Here is a 19,093-nt window from a genome sequence, read left to right on the forward strand (position 1 = left end):
GATGCTTGTGGGATTTCCTGTCTCAGGTGCTAAAAGAGTATGACCAGCTTTGTATATTATGCATCGTACCAAAGTCTTGGGCCAGCCCTGACTAGGGGCAATTGGTACTCTTTTCCTTCACTTGGAGTGAGCATTCTGAGGACTGGAATACTAACCGTATTGGCCTGAATATAAGCCACACCTTTTTTTCCAAATTCTGACAGTGACAAGTTACAGTGCGGCTTATATTTGCAACCTTCCCTTTCCCCCAACAGCTCCGGGGAGGCTTGGGAGCAGTGGGCGGGCTGTACGACATTGCCCCACACTCCTGGGCTGCTCTCTGTGGGGGGAGGGGAGGCCGCTGGCAAAATGGTGTGGGGGAATGTCTCCCCCCCTTTAATTCTGAAGGTGTGGCTTATTTGAGGGTGCGGCTCATATTCGGGCCAATACGATAAATCAAGCATGTTTGGGGGGCCTAAATCGGCCCCTGGGGCAAAATAATTCGGAAAAAAGCTCAGCAAATCCAAAAAAAAGCTCAACAACTTTGGTTGGCCCTCACGCATGTTCACTTCATCAAATCTGGCCCACTTTGAAAAAGGTTTGAGCACCCCTGTGGGGTCTGACTTAGGTCCAGAAAGCAGAAAAACAGCAGACACTTTATCAAGTTTTCTTCTAAATGTTTTGTGGCATGAACAACTAACAGCCAAATAACGTCACTGTGAAGTCACTAGAAACAAACCATCTATCAGGGGAGAAATAAGAGCTACTCCAAACAACCCCATTTATCAAGTGGTAATTTGAAAGGGAATGAGTCACTCCTGGGAGAAGAGACATTCAATTCTTAATGCTGGCTCAACATCCAGATGAGAAAATTCCCACACAAGAAACCAGAAGTAGCTTAATCTTTCCAGGAGTTACTATCATAGTGCACATTCACGCTTATTGCTAGATTTGTGGGTCTTGTCTGAAAGCATTTTAATGGGAAACTTCATCAGTCAGCTCCCGTAACACAAGTAATTAAAAGAACCAGCTCCTGTACACATAAAATGATCTGTACACATAAAATGGCTGTCGTGCAGAGGCTGCTTTAAACAGATTTCTTCAGCAATTGCATCCAGGCAAAACAGTGCAGCAGTTAAAATTGCTTTCCATTTATATGGGGCACAATTCAGCCAAAAGTTTTTGTTGTTGTTTAGTCGTTTAGTCGTGTCCGACTCTTCGTGACCCCACGGACCAGAGCACGCCAGGCACTTCTGTCCTCCACTGCCTCCCGGTTTGCTCAAACTCATGCTGGTAGCTTCAAGAACACCATCCAACCATCTCATCCTCTGTCGTCCCCTTCTCCTTGTGCCCTCCATCTTTCCCAACATCAGGGTCTTTTCCAGGGAGTCTTCTCTTCTCATGAGGTGGCCAAAGTATTGGAGCCTCAGCTTCACGATCTGTCCATCCAGTGAGCACTCAGGGCTGATTTCCTTAAGAATGGATACGTTTGATCTTCTTGCAGTCCATGGGACTCTCAAGAGTCTCCTCCAGCACCATAATTCAAAAGCATCAATTCTTCGGCGATCAGCCTTCTTTATGGTCCAGCTCTCACTTCCATACATCACTACTGGGCCAAAAGTTTAGTAAGTGCTTAATTCTCCCACTTAATATGTTTAATATGCTTCAGGTACTTTATTTCTATTTTACTTACAACAAAGATAAATACAACTCTATTACAAATACAGCAGCACAAATATAAGATGGGGGGGCACCTGGCTTACTAGTAGTACATGTGAAAAGGATCTGGGGGGTCTTAGATGTATCAACAGAAGTATAGTGTCCAGATGAAGGAAAGCCACAGTACCACTCTATTCTGCCTTGGTCAGACCCCAAATGGAGACCTGTGTACAGTTCTGGGCACCACAATTTAAGAAGGATACTGACAAGCTGGAATGTGTGCAATCAAGATGAAAAAGGGCCTGGAAACCAATCCTTATGAGCAACTTAGCTGGAGTTGGGTATGCTTACCCTGGAACAGAGGAAATATGATAGCCATCTTCAAATATCTTAAGGGTTGTAACGTGGAAAATGGAGTGGATAGGGCAGCTTCTAATAAACAAATAAAATTAAATAATTGTATATTTCATTTATATCCCACCTTTCCTCCAATGAATTCAAGGTGGTGTACACAGTTCTCTCTCTGCCCTGCCGTCCCCCTTTATCTCTGCAACAACCCTGTGAAGTAGTTTAGGCTGAGAGACTGTGACTGGCCCGAGGTCACCAAGTGAGCTTCAGAGCCGAGTGGGGATTGGAAGTCTCTCAGGTCCTAGTCCAAAATTCTAACCACTACACCACACTAATTATTTTCATGTTGCAGGGTTTTTTTTGGGGGGGGGGGGGACTGAAGCAAATCATTATTTTTAAATGAATTTCTTACCCATTTTTTACCATGAGGTCCCAGGGGTTTAAACAATATAGGAACCCAGTATTAAAATTAGTTGAAACGATTCACAATTAGTAAAACAGAGTGAGTCCTAAAATATGTATCTCAGGTTTCAAAAGACAGCATTCAGCAGAAACTATACAAAGCCAGGTGCAACCCTGTGGGGGAAGGAATTTCACATCTTAGGGACTGCCACAGAGAATGCCATGTCCTCGGCCATCTCCCTCCCAAACTTTTGAGGGCGGCAGAACTACAAGAGGGTCTGCAGGGAAGCAAGCAAGCAAGCAAGCCAGCAGTACAGCCATGTGTTTCACAGTGGCTTGTAATTCAAGGCAGAAGTGAGACTGGACTGGGCACTTTCTTTTCCAAAACAACATGCAAAACACTGGCTAGTTCATCCCACAGTGAGAAGTCATGTTCTCTCCCTCATTTATAACAATAACCTTTTTCCTGCTCTACTTAGAACTCAGGCATTTAAAAAGAAAGAAAGAAAGTTGAGTGAACTGCCACTGAGGAAAAGGTGGCAATGTATGTGCTATAAATATCGCACTGTGTTATACAAACCTGAGAAATATCTTTCTCCACTTTTCTTTTTCCTTGGCACATGGCTGTAGCTGTGCATTTCTGCACATTTTGATTTTATTTAGAATTTAGAGCATATTTCAAACAGCCTAGAATGTTTGCATTTACTATTTCATTACCATTGGGAAGCAGGGTAATTAACTGAAGTCCTTTATGACTTGCAAAAAGGAGTCACATTAGTTTCTGAGGTTATAGATCCCTTCCTACTACCACTGTCGTACAAAAATGAATTAGGTGATATTTAGCTAAGTTCCACTCAGAGAAGATCCAACGAAATTAATCCACATGACTAAGTTAGGTTCATTAATTTCAATGGATCTACTCTGAGTAAAACTCAGCATTTCTCCTTTCATTTATTGAAAGAAGTGCAAAAGCTCAGAACACTATACTGTACTCTCTCTCTCTCAAAATGGTGCAGTATGCAAGTTTTTAATTTTTTTAAAAAAATGACACTGAGAATTGGGGGCAAAAAGGAGAAAGCAAGCTGAAAAACATAGACCAGCTAGGCCCATGTATAACATTCACCAATTTCTCTGAGCTGTCAATTTATTTATTTTTCCAGGTTGGGCAATGTGAGCCTTGGAGCTATTTTGCACGTGGGGAAAAGTTAGTTTCACACTAAATGTGTATTAAATAGGAAAAAGCAGCCAACCACAGCTCCCCAAAGTGTGCGCCTGTTACCCTTTGTTCTCTTTGTTTTGTTTGATGTTTAGGAAAATGAGTACCATCATAACTAACAGCTAATTTAACAGTGACGTTACAATTCAGGAAGAATGTGCTACGTTTAAGCAAAAGGAAATATGTCGCATTAAAACAAAAAACAAAGAAACCGAAAAGGAAACACTATTATTCCCAAGATGGCTGAGCAGGTCACAAATTCTGAAGACGGATCAATTAGCACTTAGGAAAATCTTCCCATTTGCCAGTTGGTGCTCAGGCTTGCCTCTTAATTAGCCCTTCCAAGCAGGCATATTTCCACGACATTGGGGGTAATGGACAATGAAATATCCTTGTCCTCCCCCAGCTCTGCAGATGCTTCCCCTCCAAACTTCTCCAGGAAAGACTTGGCCAATCTGCCACGATCATTTCCATAAATCTCATTTACACTCTGTGCTCACAGGTCCCATCGCTCTCCTCCTGCCCACTTACGGCATCCCTTCACTGCCCATGCTTAGGTGAGGCAAGACAGCTATAAAATCATAAATGAGTTTTCCCGTGAAATAACAGACCAAACAGGTAATTACAGGTTACTAATGAATCCAAAAGAGCTTGTGTTGAAAAAGAGAAATCTGTGCGCAGTTACTTACCTGTACTAGGCAGGGTGCCAGCCATGTTTACTGTACCATCTTGGCTGCCATCTGTATTTTCCAGCTACTGCTGACCTTTCTACAACTTCTAAACCTCATTTCCCAGCTGTTCCTACATAAGCAAGATAGCTAAGAACGAAGCAATAATTAAACGCTTCTGATGCCAAGACGATATGCAAATTAAGACCATATCTAAGGTCCTAGCCAACGAAATGCTGGTATCTTTGAATAATGAGTCAGTGGTAGCACTTTCGTGTTTAATCTTTCACACAGCCTTTGACATTTGGCAGTAAAAAAGTGCTGCGTATTTTTTTTAAAGGTAAGTGAACAAAGCATTTATGGATGGTGATATGTCAGACATAAATATGTCACTACCATAAAGCTGTGTAAGTACTTTTTTTAGCCAAGTGAGTTGGGTGTTTTTTTAATAATTAATTCTTACTGCTTTTTAAAATATACAAAAAACACAACTATAGCAACATATACAGACAACGTAAACTATCAGCTAATCAGAATGGGCGTTTTATTAGAGAAGAAAAAGAAAAAGAAAAACCAAGCTAAGTAAAAGGAAGGAAGGAATTCCAAGTATCACATTTTGTTGGGGGAGTCCTTTGATGTTCTTTTTTCTCTAATAAGCTAATAAAAATCATACCACCCTACAATATTACCTTTCTTCAATTGTCCACTGAGCACTCTTTAAGTTTCTGAATTGCAGTATTTTTCACTCTACAGGGCGCACCGGCCCACAAATACAGTAATATATTCAATAGCCTTGATTTCTTTACCTCATAAATCAAAGTTTGGAAACCAAAAAGGTTGCTTACTTGTAAAGATAATACTCAGCTTGATCCACTTGTTCACGTGAAGTAATGTTGTCTATAAACTGAAGGAGAAAAAGATGATCAGCTCAGAGTGCAGAATGGTGCAAACCTAACTAGTTTTGTGAATGGTTCAACAAGCGTTACGGTTTGCAACTGAAGAACATTACAGTTCCAATCACTTGCCAGGTAAATGGAACATCATATAATTGTACTGAACACAGTCAATTACAATTGGGACATATGGCAGGCCATTTACAAACCAGTTGTAACTGGGCTACTCAATTCTATTCCCCGTTCCACCTGTTTTCCTGCCCCCACCTTGCAACTGTCAGTCAGCAATCCTTGGCCCCTGAAGCTCACTCAATCCTCAATGGCCTGTTTTTGTGCTTCACCTCTCTTAGCCCTCCCCCACAAAATATTTGTACTTCTACAATCTTTGGGGTTCCCCCAAATCTGCTAATGCTTCTATCTTGTGCAGTGCAGAACAGCTATCATGCAACGGCACAGACGTCAGAGCATCAGAAATAGAGGGAACGACTCCACATTATTTATGTAGTTGTTAAATTTATATGGCTGCCCATCTATGCTTTTTTAAAGATTGTACATTATGAAGATAGGCTCAAAATACACAGTAATAGTGAAAGGGAACAATGGCTGGCAAAATCTTGGGAGATGAAGCATGAGTAGGACATCCAGTGACCATCGGGTGGGGCTCCAATATATTGCATAGTTCCTTCAACCTTTCTTCAAGCAAAAGCAAAAAACAAATTATGTAAAACAGTTGAAATATGCAAAACTTGCTTAATTTGCATAATCTATGCAGCTCACAGGACTCCACATGTTTTGGTAACGTCACAGAAATTCTTTTTTCTTTTTTCAAAAAATGCAAAGTGCATGTAGCGCCATCAGAAATCATCACTATGAAGTCTACCCTTCATGTTTTCATTTATCATTTCCTTCAGAAACGCCAGGTTGTTCCCCATTTCTAGGACATAGTGAAACATGAAACGCTGGGAAGCCTAGGAGGGAGCACAGCAGGACTTCATCAAAGGCAATGGAAGCTCCTGAGAGAGCTCCTGAACAACAACTACTACTAATTAATTATTATTATTATTGTTGTTAGTTAAATTTGTTCGTCACTTTATGTTGCCCAAGGCAACCCAAAGCAACTTACAACGAAACTTCTAAGCTGTAGCAGGTGTAGCTTCTCCTATCACTACAGCACTGTGATGGGAAAAGTCCTGTATGGTGAAATCTTACTGGGCTGGTGGATCCCTATTTTCCAGTATCTGTCGGGGCAGAGAAAGAGCTACCCGCTCTTAAGTCCTTGGATGTCACTGAAGAGCAATCATCCATTCTCTCGACTTTGGGGATTAAGGACACATGTCCAGTTCCACATGAATGCAATATATTGAGCTATGTATAATTATTGGTGAACTGGAAGAAGCCAAATGGAAGCAGCTGCTTTCTCTTTGATGTGGTACCGGAATTAGAGAAAAACACCTAATTAAATGAACAAACAGCATGTGCTGCTCTGGTTTTAAATGAAATGCTTTTTTCACAACACACTTAGCTGACCTATGGAACTTTCTTCCACCAGCTTTAGTTATGGCCAACAACATAAGCCATTTTTAAAAGGGGGATAGGGCAAACATATTACGGTACAGTAATTGAAAACAGAAGTATCAACAGTATTAATATAGTTCATTTTTCCTCCATGAAGAAAAAGCACAGCTGTTGGTAGAGCAACTTCATTTTCAGAAGGACCCCGTTTCAATCAACTGAGTCTCAGGTGAAAAGAATCAGGAAGCATACAATGTGCAAGGTTCTGCCTGTGACCCTGAAAAGTCACTGCCAAACATAGAATAGATCAGAAACAGGAAACTGATAGCTCCCAAGATTTTTGCAGACTACAACTCCCATCAACCATGACCATTGGTTATCTGGCTGATGGGAGTTTGAGTCCCAAAATAAAGTAGACAATCCTGGCCAAGCTGGATAAACAGCCTGAGATACAAGGCTGTGTTCCTATCATATAATATCACAGGTTGCCTATTTTAAGATATTCCATTAATTCATCTGGACTCTTTTCAAGCCAGGTTCAGGCCCAGGTATAGCATCCAAACCGATCTTTGTAGGGAGAGGTCTGGGGGAACGATAGTTGATTCTCTTTGAGGGGCCCTGCACTGCAGTGGTTTCATTTCTATGTATGAGACGATAGCAATTGGAAACTATTACCTGACAGCATGTGAGTTAACTTGTGGTGTCCCACAGGGGTCGACCTAGTCCCCCACGTTATTCAACATCTATATGAAGCTGTTGGGAATGTCATCAGGGGTTTGGGGATCCCACTGATGACACACTACTTTATCTCTCAATGCCATGTGAATCAGGAGAGGCGGTTGAGATGCTGGGCTGCTGCCTTGAGGTGGTAATAGGCAGAGTGTGGGCCATTAAACTGAAACTGAACGCAGACAAGCTGAAGGTGCTGAGTGTTGTGGGCTTTAGGGTCCAGGAAGTGAGCAGACAACCTTTTCTTGACAGGATGTACTCCCCTGGAGTGATCAGGTCCATAGCTTGAGTTGGGGGTGCATCTTGAACCAAAAATTGTCTTTTCATCTGACCTCATCGTTGTATAGATTTCAAAAAAGGTCAAGATGCACATTTTTGTCCAGGCCTTTGTGGGTGGAGGACGAGACCAGAATATCCTTCCCATTGCAATGCTGTAGTTTTTTCCAACTGATTCTCTAATCTAGTAATGTTTATGCAGAACATTTTATTTGAATTGAGCAACATGTAACCCTCTCTGGGACCATAGGCCCCAACTCTACAGGGCTGAGGGCCCTCTCAAAGTAAGCAGGGGCAGGGCCCCACCAGGCCTCCCCGTAGTGGTGGAGGGCCACCCCAGGGCCCGCAGCCTCCGCCCAACGTCACATATGTGATGTCACAAAAATATGAAGAGTTCCCCCCCCCCATATTGTCACATGGAACTTGGCATCTCTGTCTGGGACTGTGTGGTGAAGTGTGGGCTGTATATGACTACAAATAAAAAAATGTAACCCACCAGAGGCTGTGATTGAAAGACAGGGAATGGAATATTGTATCAGGCTACTAGTTTGATAAGCTATTAGTTGTAGAATGCCCAGTACACTTTAATATGAATACAAATAATTAATAACCATCAAGTGTCCTCATGTTTCCACATCTGGACACTACAAGAACATCTGGCCTAGTACGGCTACAATGTTCTTTTCCAGGCAGTCTTATCTTTCTTTCTTTTTCAAAATCCAATTTAGTTGATTGCCTTGATGCTATATTGACATGCATGACCTCCACATGCCAGCAATACTTTATTGACACTTTAGAACTTGGAATCTTATCTCTAGGCCTGGGGGAGTTAAGAAGTAGAGCTTGTACTACAAAGCATTAGCGTTATAGCCAAAGAAGGTCAGCTCAATAGTGAGACAAATAATGTAGATTAAAAAGTAATAACAAAGCTTGAGAAGAGAGAAGGCACATCACACTGAGGCAAATCATCTCAACTCATCTCAGGGCTTTAAATGACTATCATTGTGCCCTCAGCACAATACTAACTCAGTAACTTTAGATCACAGTATAGCATATGCAGCAAAAAATATTTCAGTTCAAGATCTCCTGGAAGAAAAGAGGTTATATCTGACTAGGGGCTTTTTAGCGAGGGTTGGGGGTATTGTGGCTTTCATCTTTAGCCAAACTGGAGTTTGCATTCTTACCCGGGATACAGTTAAGGAGCTGACAGGAAGCTTTCTTTCATAGGTTCTGTCCATCAGAGTGGCTAGTTCAACTGTAGAAAGAAAATAAAAAATCTTCAATTATCACTAATCATTTCTGAGAAGGAAAAAAAACCCAAAGGAGTATAAACAAAGTTACTCAGTGATCTGGACTAAAAGACAGATAAAAACATTTAATGGAAGCCTCCATTTTTAAATATCAGCCATGGAAATGTAATAACTTCTCCTCACTCCAGCCATAGGATTTGCTGCTAGCCTACTCATCAAAAGTTAGCACTGCCTTCTCAGGGAACAGTGGACATGGAAGTTAGCCTTTCTTCCTACAACCATAGCTCTACGCCAGGCTTTCTCAAACTTGGGTCTCCAGCTGTCTGTGGACTACAGTTCCCATCATCCCTGACCACTGGTCCTGCTAGCTAGGGATGATGGGAGTTGTAGTCCAAGTCTGGGAAACCTTGCTATAGAAACACAGTGTGAAGCTGCATAAACTAGAACTATGGCTTTTGAATTGGACACAGACTTGAAACATGTATGTTCCGAAATTACCAGAATGAAAACTGAATCTGCACAATTTATTCCAGATGTAGACTTCTGGTTTTCTATTTCTGAACTTTCAAACCCCTTGGGCAAATGCTGTTGAACTACCACTCTCATAATCTCATAAGCCATTATTGCTGGGGCTGATGGGCTTTGTAGTTCAGCAACATCAGGAGGGCTAAAGGCTCTCACACCTCCCACACAGTAAGGCCAACTAGAGCAGGGATGGGCAACCTGTGGTCTTCTGGATAATATTGGACTCCAGTTTCCATCAACCCTAGCCAGCATGGCCAATGGTCAGGGATGATGGGAGTTATGGTCCAGCAACATCAGGAGAGTAACAGGTTCCCCACCCCTGCAATACAGCTTCGTCATGCTAATCATTGGTGCACAAGACTCTTTCTTTGATAGAATCATAGATAATCTGGTCCAACCTCCTTCAATGCAGCAATCTCAGCTAAAGCATCCATGACAAATGACTGTCCAAGCTCTGCTTAATAGCCTCCAAGGAAGAAGAGTCCACAGCCTCCCAAGGGAGATAATGCCACTGCCAAACAGCTCAAAAGTTTTTCCTGATGTAGTCTGATGTCTTCACAAAGTACTTGGAAATCTTTGCCAGAGCTTTTGCTCCAGTATAAAGCATGCTCTGCTGACACACATTCATCGGCCCCATCGTGAAATGCTTCAAAAACAGGTAGTAGAAATCAGGTTAACTGAACAGAGTAGCAGTTCTGCCAGCAAAGCTTCAATTACTGTTTCACTACTGGGAAAGAAATGAATAATTCATTTTGCATTTGCCTCTTTTATACACTTGCAGCATTCCTGCAAAAAAGATAGGACTTTCCCTTGATTCATCGTATGTACTCTGTGCAGCTTGTTATTTAATATTTTAAACTCTAGTTGTCATTTAGTCAAATTGAGTCTCATGTGTCAGATAACAACAACAACAACAACAACAATAACTTTATTATTTATACCCTGCCCATCTAGCTGGTTTTCCCAGAGAAGGCCCTCTGCCTGGTTCCCTGTAACCTTGCTTCTTGCAGTGAGAGAACCAGCAGAAGACCCTCAGAGGAGGACCTCAGTGTCCAGGCTGAACAATGGGGCAGGAAATGCTCCTTCAGGTATACTGGGCTGAGGGCCTTTTGGGGCTTTAAAGGTCAGCATCAACACTTTGAATTGTGCTCAGAAGTACACTGGAAGCCAGTAAAGATCCTTTAGGACCTGTGTTATATGGTCCCGGTGGCCACTCCCAGTCACTAGTCTAACTGCTGCATTCCGGATTAGTTGTAGTTTCCAGGTCACCTTCAAAGGTAGCCCCACATAGAGTGCATTGCACAGCAATGCACTCTACGTGGGGTGTATGTACCACTCTGGCGAGACAGTCTGCAGGCAGGTATGGTCTCAGCCGGCGTACCAGATGGAGCTGGTAGACAGCTGCCCTGGACACAGAATTGACCTGCACCTCCATGGACAGCTGCAGCTCCATGGACCAGGGAGTCCCCCATACCTGCCCGCTCCCTGTCCCCCCAAAACAGTATTTCTGTCTTGTCAGGATTTAACCTCAATCTGTTAACCGCCATCCATCCTCCAGACACTCACACAGGACCTTTATTGCCTTCACTGGTTCAGATTTGAAGGAGAGGCAGAGCTGGTTATCATCTCCATACTGGTGAATGCCCAACCCCATGATGATCTCTCCCAGCGGCTTCATATAGATGTTAAAAAGCATTGGGGAGAGGATGGAGCCCTGAGGCACCCCACAAGTAAGAGCCCAGGGGTCTGAACACTCATCCCCCCAACACCACTTTCTGAACAGGAAGGAAGGAGTGTAACCACTGTATAACAGTGACCCCAGCTCCCAGCTCCTCTAGGCGGTTCAGAAGGATGTCATGATCAATGGTGTCAAAGGCCGTTGACAGATCCAGCAGGACCAGGAAACAGCTTTCACCTTGGTCCCTGGCCCGCAGAGATCATTGACCAGTGTGACCAAGACAGTTTCAGTCCCATGATGAGGCCTGAATCCCGATTGGAAGGGATCCAAATGGTCTGCATCCTCCAGGCTGGAGTTGTTCAGCGACCACCCGCTCGATCACCTTGCCCAAGAATGAAAGATTTGAGACTGGACGACACTTGGCCACATTGGTTAAGCGTCTGTTCCCAATATGAGCAAGACTATTCTAATCAGATGGTAAGTGGCAAACTCTTAATTTAGCTGAATCACTTCTTTATCAGTATAGCAAGATTACAGATGCCCTGGGTACAGAAGGCAAATAGTATTTCCTTTAAGGCACTGTTTTTCTCAAACTTGGGTCCCCAGCTGTTGTTGGACTACAACTCCCATCGTCCTAAGCTAACAGGACCAGTAGTCAGGAATGATGGGAGCTATAGCCCAACAAGTTTGATAAACACTGTTTGAAGGGCTAGGGAGAAAAACTTACTAAAAAGAGACTTCGGGCACCTCTGGGTTGAACAGTTATTGGCTAGTTTCCAATCTCCCCTTTTCAGTGTGGGTTGTTAGGAGAAAATTGTCAATCTTTGTCTGGTGTCTATATTACCTATGGTGTACAAAAGATATATATTGTCCTTCTACAAAGCCCAAATTACTGAAAGTGGTATGGAAATCTGATGAATCAGCCAAAGAAAATCATAATTAATTCTAGATTCAGAGTGACATCCATCCAACAACTAAGCATAACCTTCCAAAATAATGAGATCTAAGATTGCCTATTGATGAAATTTGCTTTACCACTGTCTGTAGAGATTAAAATTCCCAGTCCCTATAAATGGGTGACTCAAGGGACTTGTAACTAGGAATAAAGCTTTTCAACTCCCAAAACTGCTGGTTCAAATCTGGCTCAGGTCAGCACCAATCAATGGAAGGTTATTGTATAATAGCTGCTTGGTATCCTCTTTGAAATAAATCAGTGGTCTCAAGTTTAGTTTCTAATGGACAGGAGGAAAAACCACTAGCACAAAGAGGTACTGTAGATTGCAGGCAGTCTCCTTAAGGATGTCAGTTCTCTCATATGGCATTCAGTATTTCAATATGTCAGTATCCTCATATGGCATTCAAAAAACCACTGTTAAGCAGTAAATTTCTCCTGCAGTTTAGACAAATAATGGGATTTTCATAAGTCACGTTCGAGGCCTCGTGCGACCTTCAATGCAGCTTCTGGTTTTCTACCAGATGTTACGTTGGAGGCTTCGCAAGGCCCTGCATGTTGCCTGGGAGGTTAGCACCCACACAAAAAATAAATCTGTGGGCCCCTTAGAGTTGGCACCAGTGCTTGGCAAAGGGGCACAGCCCTCACCCCATTAAGAAGTAAAGAAGAACCCTGCTGGAACAGACAAAATGGCCTATCTAACAAAATGGCATCCCATTTCCCATAGTAGCCAACCAAATGCCTACAGGAACACAAAACATAAGGGCAATAGACATCTCCCTTTGTCGCTCCCCTTCTACCTGTATGCTGCATCTGCATCTGATTCTGGAGAAAGCATATAACTAGTAGCTGTTGACAGCCAATGGCCCATCTAATAAAGCACCCTTTCTTCACAGTGGCCAACCAGATGTCTATGAGGAGCTCAAAAGCAAGACCTGAGCTCAAAAGCACTCTCTCCTCTTGCAGTTTCCTGCAACTGGCATTCAGAAGCCTCTCACCATGAAAGCAGAACATAGCCATGGTGGTCAGTAGCGACAAATAGCCTTATCCTCCATAAATGTGTCTAATTCTCTTTTAAAGCCATCCACATTGGCAACTATATCCTTGTGTCTGTGAAAAACTATCCCCCCCCCCATCCTGACTCTCCCTCCATTCAGTTTCACTGGATGACCCCAGGGTCTGATACAGTGGACGCTTGGGTTGCGAACATGATCCATGTGAGAAACACGTTCACAACCCATGGAGTTCACAACCTGCAGCACCTCGTCTGCGCACGTGTGGGTCGCGATTCGGTGCTTTTGTGCATGTGCCAAAACCCGGAAGTAACCCGTTCCGGTCATTCCGGGTTTGGTGTGGTGCGCAACCCGAAATCACACAACCAGAAGCTTCTGTAACCCAAGGTATGACTGCATTATGAAAGAGGGAGAAAAACTTCTTTTTCTCCACTCTTTCCACATCGTGCATTAATTTCACAAAGCTTGCTTTATTCACTTGAAAGCATTTATAAACTGCTTAATATTTTTAAAACCTCTAAACATTGTACAACGTAAGAACAATAAAAAAAATCAAAACAAAGAAACACAACATAAAACGTGTAAAACAGTAATGTAAAGCTTTATAAAACCAGGAATTCAAACAATTTTTTTTAAAAAAAACAAGGTCCTAACCTAAGGATCAGGGAAACCTTGGGCAAAAAAGTGTGTCTTTACGAGTTTCCATCCCCACCCTTCAATACTTGCATTTTTCTTTTTTATTAGACTAAAAAACCCCCAAACATTTCAATCTTTCATAGCCTAAGAATTGTTCTAGCCTTTTGTTTGTCCATTTCTGCACCTTTTTCTGCAAATTCCATCCCCTTTGTCGACACCGAGCCCTGGAACAATCCCATGATTAATGCTTGCATTCTTTCCCTTTTCGAAATTAATCAACCTGCTGTGTAATCACAAAGGTGTCTCAGAACCACAACCCATTTTAATGTTCTTTTTAAAAGAATGGTGAAATCCAGGCTTTAACTGCTATGTCTGTGAACAATAGAGCCTTTCAATGGTGCTAAGGGAAGATTCATCCGCACCATGGGCACTTCATGCGTGACTCCCCCACCCACCCACAGGAGAAAATGCAGAGCAGCTCCTGAAAATGGGGAGCCCCAGCAACATCCACACTTGTGTACATCACACAGCACCAACATTTCCCCCTTACAGAGAGATTATCTCCATCATGTGCAATTGTAATGCTTCCCTGAGTGACCATTGTTGCAAAACTAATGCATCCCTTGATTGAGAGTTGCCATCATCTGCAAAGACAGCACTGCCATCTTGTGATCAAATAACAGATAATGCAAGATTACTACTTGCAAACTGAAAAGCCCAGATTTTTTCAACCAAATACAGACAGGAATTGTTACATTCCACATCCAATTATTTATCCCAGTCTCTATTTCTTTGACCTTCTGTCCATTCAGAATCCTGACTTGGCAGCTTGCCTCCTAGGATTTCTGCCCATTTTTCCTTCAAAGTTATATGGTCAGCTATTTCTTCCTGCCTAAATCATTGATTAATGCATCATCTTTTAGCATTAATCCTGTGGGATTTGACTGTCCAGTATCACAAATAATCCTGTGGGATTTGACTGTCCAGGATCCTGTGGGATTTGACTGCCCAGTATCAAGGGCATAGCCATTGATGAGGAGTTGGGATGTGGCATGCCATGATAGAACCATGGGGAAAAGTTATGTTACATGTTATGGGAAAGAGGAGAAATAACTTCCATAGAAACGCCATGTGCAATAGCAGCCCCCGTTCTGCTTTGAAAGGCTCTTGGATTCTGCAACCACAAAGGCCGCATCTACACTGTACATTTAAAGCAGATTCAAACCACTTTAAACAGTCTGTGAACTGTAGCTTGTTAAGGGTTCTGAGAGTTGTTAGGAGACCCCTATACCCCTCAGAGAGTTACCATTCCCAGTTTTTTAACAATCAATCCCTCTTCCAAAGGAACTCTGGGAATGGTAACTGTGAGCGGAAGAGGGGTCTCCTCTCAGCACCCTGAACACACTTTCCCTGAGGGAAGCCATGGCTCCTGAAGGATATACGATACTACTTTAAACATATAGTGCAGATAGAGCCAAGGGCTAACATAACTTCTATTCCAGAATTTAATGTCTCGACAGTTCTCCACTTCTTTCTCACATACCTCACCCTCAACAACTCAGGTGTCCTGCTCTGGGAAAACCTGGTGAAGACCACTAACGAATGTGAATTTACAGGGCCTTTTTGGCGGCCCATAGCAACATTTGACACTACGCTCCCACCCCAGCCCTCACACCGCCTTGCCAAAACCAGTGAAGTGAGGGGCTAGGCTTTGGGAAGGAGGCATGAGGGACCTGACAGTGCCCTAGAGTCCTCCCACCTCCTTCCCAAAGCCTAGCTAGCACTTTCCCAGATTTAGGACCGTGCCAGAGCCAGGTGCTTCCTTCCCAAAGTCCAGCAACTCTCTTATCTGGCTTTGGGAAGGCAGCATGAGGGCTGGGGAGCAGTCAAATTTTGGCTTTGCTGCCCCCACCCTGCACGACAAGGCAGTGTGTGACCTGCAGATTCTGTGTCAAAGTACTCTTGCAGCCCACTTGGTATGAACAGTTGGACTGCCCTGATTTAGACAATAGTTCATCATTATTTTAGACTCCAATGTATTTCCTTACCCAGGCTCTGCTGATCTTTTTCTCTTTGTTCCCATGTTGAACTGTCCACATATGCGGCTGAAAGAATACATCTTCTACCTAATAAAAAGAGTCAATAGCAATATATAAGCACTATCACTTAGAAAGGTTTCAATTTCTCTAAATGCACATTTTATTAGTCACCTTCTTTTTTAAACATTCAGTTCTCTAAATTAAATGCAATAAATTGCCATCATGCTTTGGAATCCAAACACTGTAGAACTGAGAACTCTGATCTCCCTGTCAGCTTCACTGAATATGGCTTTAGGGGGTGTCCTGCCACTACATCATAAATCAGACCTCCATAAAACACAGGCTGATCTTATAATTCATTGCATGTTGCCTTGTTATTAACAGGAGTACATAAACATGATTCCCCATCTAAAAGGTGCTGATTAAAAGGTGAAATGCTAGTTCCTTTCAAGTAACGAAAAGTGGAATCTGAAATACATATGCCTACAGTTAATGCAAAATCTTTGTACTGCCAAGATTACAGTATTTATTCCAGCATTCCAAGTGAATGCTAGATTTTAAACAGCATGGGGGATAATTATGAACCCTGACAAACCCCACAAGGAAGGCTTCACGGGGCCAGAGCACTCCCCAAGCATCACTCTCTGGAAATGACCATCCAATTAGGAGTGGAACCATCACAAGGCTGTGCCACCTACCCCTTCTGGACAGCTGCTCCAGAAACATACCACGGTAGATGATACCGAAAGCTGCTGAGAGGCTGAGAATTAACAAAGACACATTTCCCCTGTCTGTCTGTCTGTCTCTCTCAATATAGGTTACCATATAGGGTGACCAAAGTAGTTTCGGTGTCAAAACCCAACTGAAATGGGTCTAAAATCAGTTTCCTCCAAGAGTGCCTGGATCTGGTCTGTGACCAGGTCATGCTCAAGAACCTTGCCCAAGAAGGAGAGATTGGCAACTGGCTGGTAGTTACTTAGCTTTTCTGAATCCTGGGAGGGTTTCTTGAAGAGTAGTTTTACCACTACCTCCTTCAAACAGGCAGGGACCACCCCCTCTTGCAAGGAAGCATTAATCGCCTCCTGGCCCATCAAGTTGTCTCCCTTCCTGCTAGTTTTTCACAGAGAGGGGGCTGTTTAGCCCTGATGGGGTTGAAGAAGCCTACAGTTGCCCCCCACCCTCAAACCACCTGATTAAAAAATGGTCTAGGTGTATATTTTAGGATCGTAGAGTAGGAAGTATGCTGCCTTCAGAAATAAATCTAGTGCTGGACAGTGTACTTGATAGTCCTTGCTCACTTGGTTCTCTTTAGTGTGCAAGAGGGACAGACTAATGCAAAGGAGTCAAATGAGATTTGTAACCATAAACCTGTCCGGGCAACCTAACTTCATTCCAACAGCACAATTTCCCATTCCCCCATTAAATTTGAATGCAGGAGTCAAGATAGGGCTCATTGCTGAAACACAAAATGTGCCCCTGAGCAAACCCAACAACCATAATTCCAATGTCTCATTGCTTAAGATATCACACTGCACTGGGTTTTCCTGGACATTTTGACAACATGTCTGAGGTGGTCAAACTCCAAATTCAAAATGTATAATTTGAATGCTTGTACTCAATGTCATTCTGACATCTTAGATGTTCAATACACTTATTGCATTACAAATTAAAACCAGAGTAGAGGTTAAAACAAAGGCTCACTTTGTTCAAGGGAGGTGGGGAATGGGAAAACTCCAGCTTTCATCTTCAACCCTAGAGGGAAATACTGTACATTGTGGAAAGGTACTACAGAATATTTAGAGGATTCCACATCCTTTCTCTCTCTCATGAGGCAGTTAAGGAATGGAAGAGGGTGAAGTTGAAAACAGCTATTTTTCTCCCTTTCTGTGTCTCGCATTCTTGCTGTACAAAAATCCTCCAACGGGGACTTAGCTCTGACTCTATGCAAATCCAGGATTATAAAAATAATAATATAATAATAATAATTTATTATTTATACCCCGCCCATCTGGCTGGGCTTCCCCAGCCACTCTGGGCGGCTTCCATAAAAACCAAAAATACAGTAAAATCACACGTTAAAAACTTCCCTGAACAGGGCTGCCTTAAGATGTCTTCTGCAGCACTACAAATCTCCCAATGGAGGCTACATGATGATGGGTTTATAGTTTTATGTGTACAAGAAGAAAATAGCCCTTGTCAACCTGATGCCCTCCAGATGTTGTTGAACTCCAGCTCCCATCAGCTCCAGCCAGCACATCTGGAGGGCACCGGGTTGGCAAAAGTATAAAATGGGCAGCTAAAAGGCCAAAAACATATTTGTTGGCCACAGTCACTATACTATTGATGTAAAAAAAGGAAGGGCATAATAACACCAAGCACATTTTTCTAAACTCCTGGTTCCCATTGATTTTGGCAACGACAGCATATATGTATATATGTGTGTACACACACACACACACACACACACACACACACACAGAGGGGGAGAGAGAGCGCAAGGAGGGAGGGGAACCAAGAGCCTTGATGGAAATGCCAAGTGGTCAACAGATAGATCATTTGACCAGAGGAGGGAGAGATAACCCTCCTTCTCAGCTGGCTGAAATGTATACAAGAGCACTTTGGCCAACTCTCAAAAAGGTTGGCCAAATGAATGTGGCTCTCACACCAAAAGGTTAGCCGTACCCTTACATAAAAGGTCAACGTGGTAAAACGATGGGGGTCATGGAATCACAGAACCGTAGACCTGGGGAAAGATCATTAAGGGTCATCTAGTCCAACCCCCTGCAGTGCAGGAATCCTTTTGCCACAAAACAAAAAGCTGCCCCAGAAGTGACCTCAGGGCTCCATTGATAACCATGAATCCTTCGCAGCGCTGGATGAAATCTCTGGCAGCTAACACGGAAACCCCAGGGGAAAAAACTCTCACACATAAAATGGCAAAGGCTGTAGTGACACGAAAGCCGTTTAAACTCGGGCAGCCTTGTTCAGACTTTGGCGCAGGAAGGTCAAACGAGGAGCCTGACGCCCATGTGCTCCAACACCTGAGGGCATGGAGAACACATTCCGGGGCGCAGCCTGGCCTCACTCAGACCTCCCCTGCGCTGCGCTCGGGGTCCCTGGAGCTCAGTCCCCGAAAGACCCGCCTGGCGGCCCCACAGCCCACACCCACCTGCCGCAGCCCAGCTCCGAAGCGCAGCCCGCAGCCCTCGCCTCAGGACGGGCGCCGCCATCTCGGCCCGCACCACCTCTTCGACGGGGGTGGAGGAGCTTAGGCGGCACGCCGGCGCAGCCGCTGGAGAGACGCGGGAGATTCGGCGA

The 19,093-nt window shown here is 43.5% G+C and overlaps 1 protein-coding gene across 1 annotated transcript in view; it reads right to left on the bottom strand.

The window, feature by feature from the left end:
* The window catches only part of MRPS27 (mitochondrial ribosomal protein S27), a 52,935-nt gene extending 33,870 nt beyond the window's left edge, over positions 1-19,065 (bottom strand). The window contains exons 1-4 of the mRNA XM_081929440.1: positions 18,945-19,065; positions 15,785-15,862; positions 8,867-8,937; positions 5,118-5,176 (exon numbers count right to left, since the gene is read on the bottom strand). Coding sequence (XP_081785566.1) covers positions 5,118-5,176; positions 8,867-8,937; positions 15,785-15,862; positions 18,945-19,005 — 269 coding nt within the window. The 5' untranslated portion in view covers positions 19,006-19,065. The remainder of the gene's footprint in view (positions 1-5,117; positions 5,177-8,866; positions 8,938-15,784; positions 15,863-18,944) is intronic.
* Positions 19,066-19,093: the final 28 nt, after the last annotated feature.

This window comes from Podarcis melisellensis (genome assembly GCF_964234715.1).
Source record: "Podarcis melisellensis genome assembly, chromosome: 11".
Taxonomy (NCBI): domain Eukaryota; kingdom Metazoa; phylum Chordata; class Lepidosauria; order Squamata; family Lacertidae; genus Podarcis; species Podarcis melisellensis.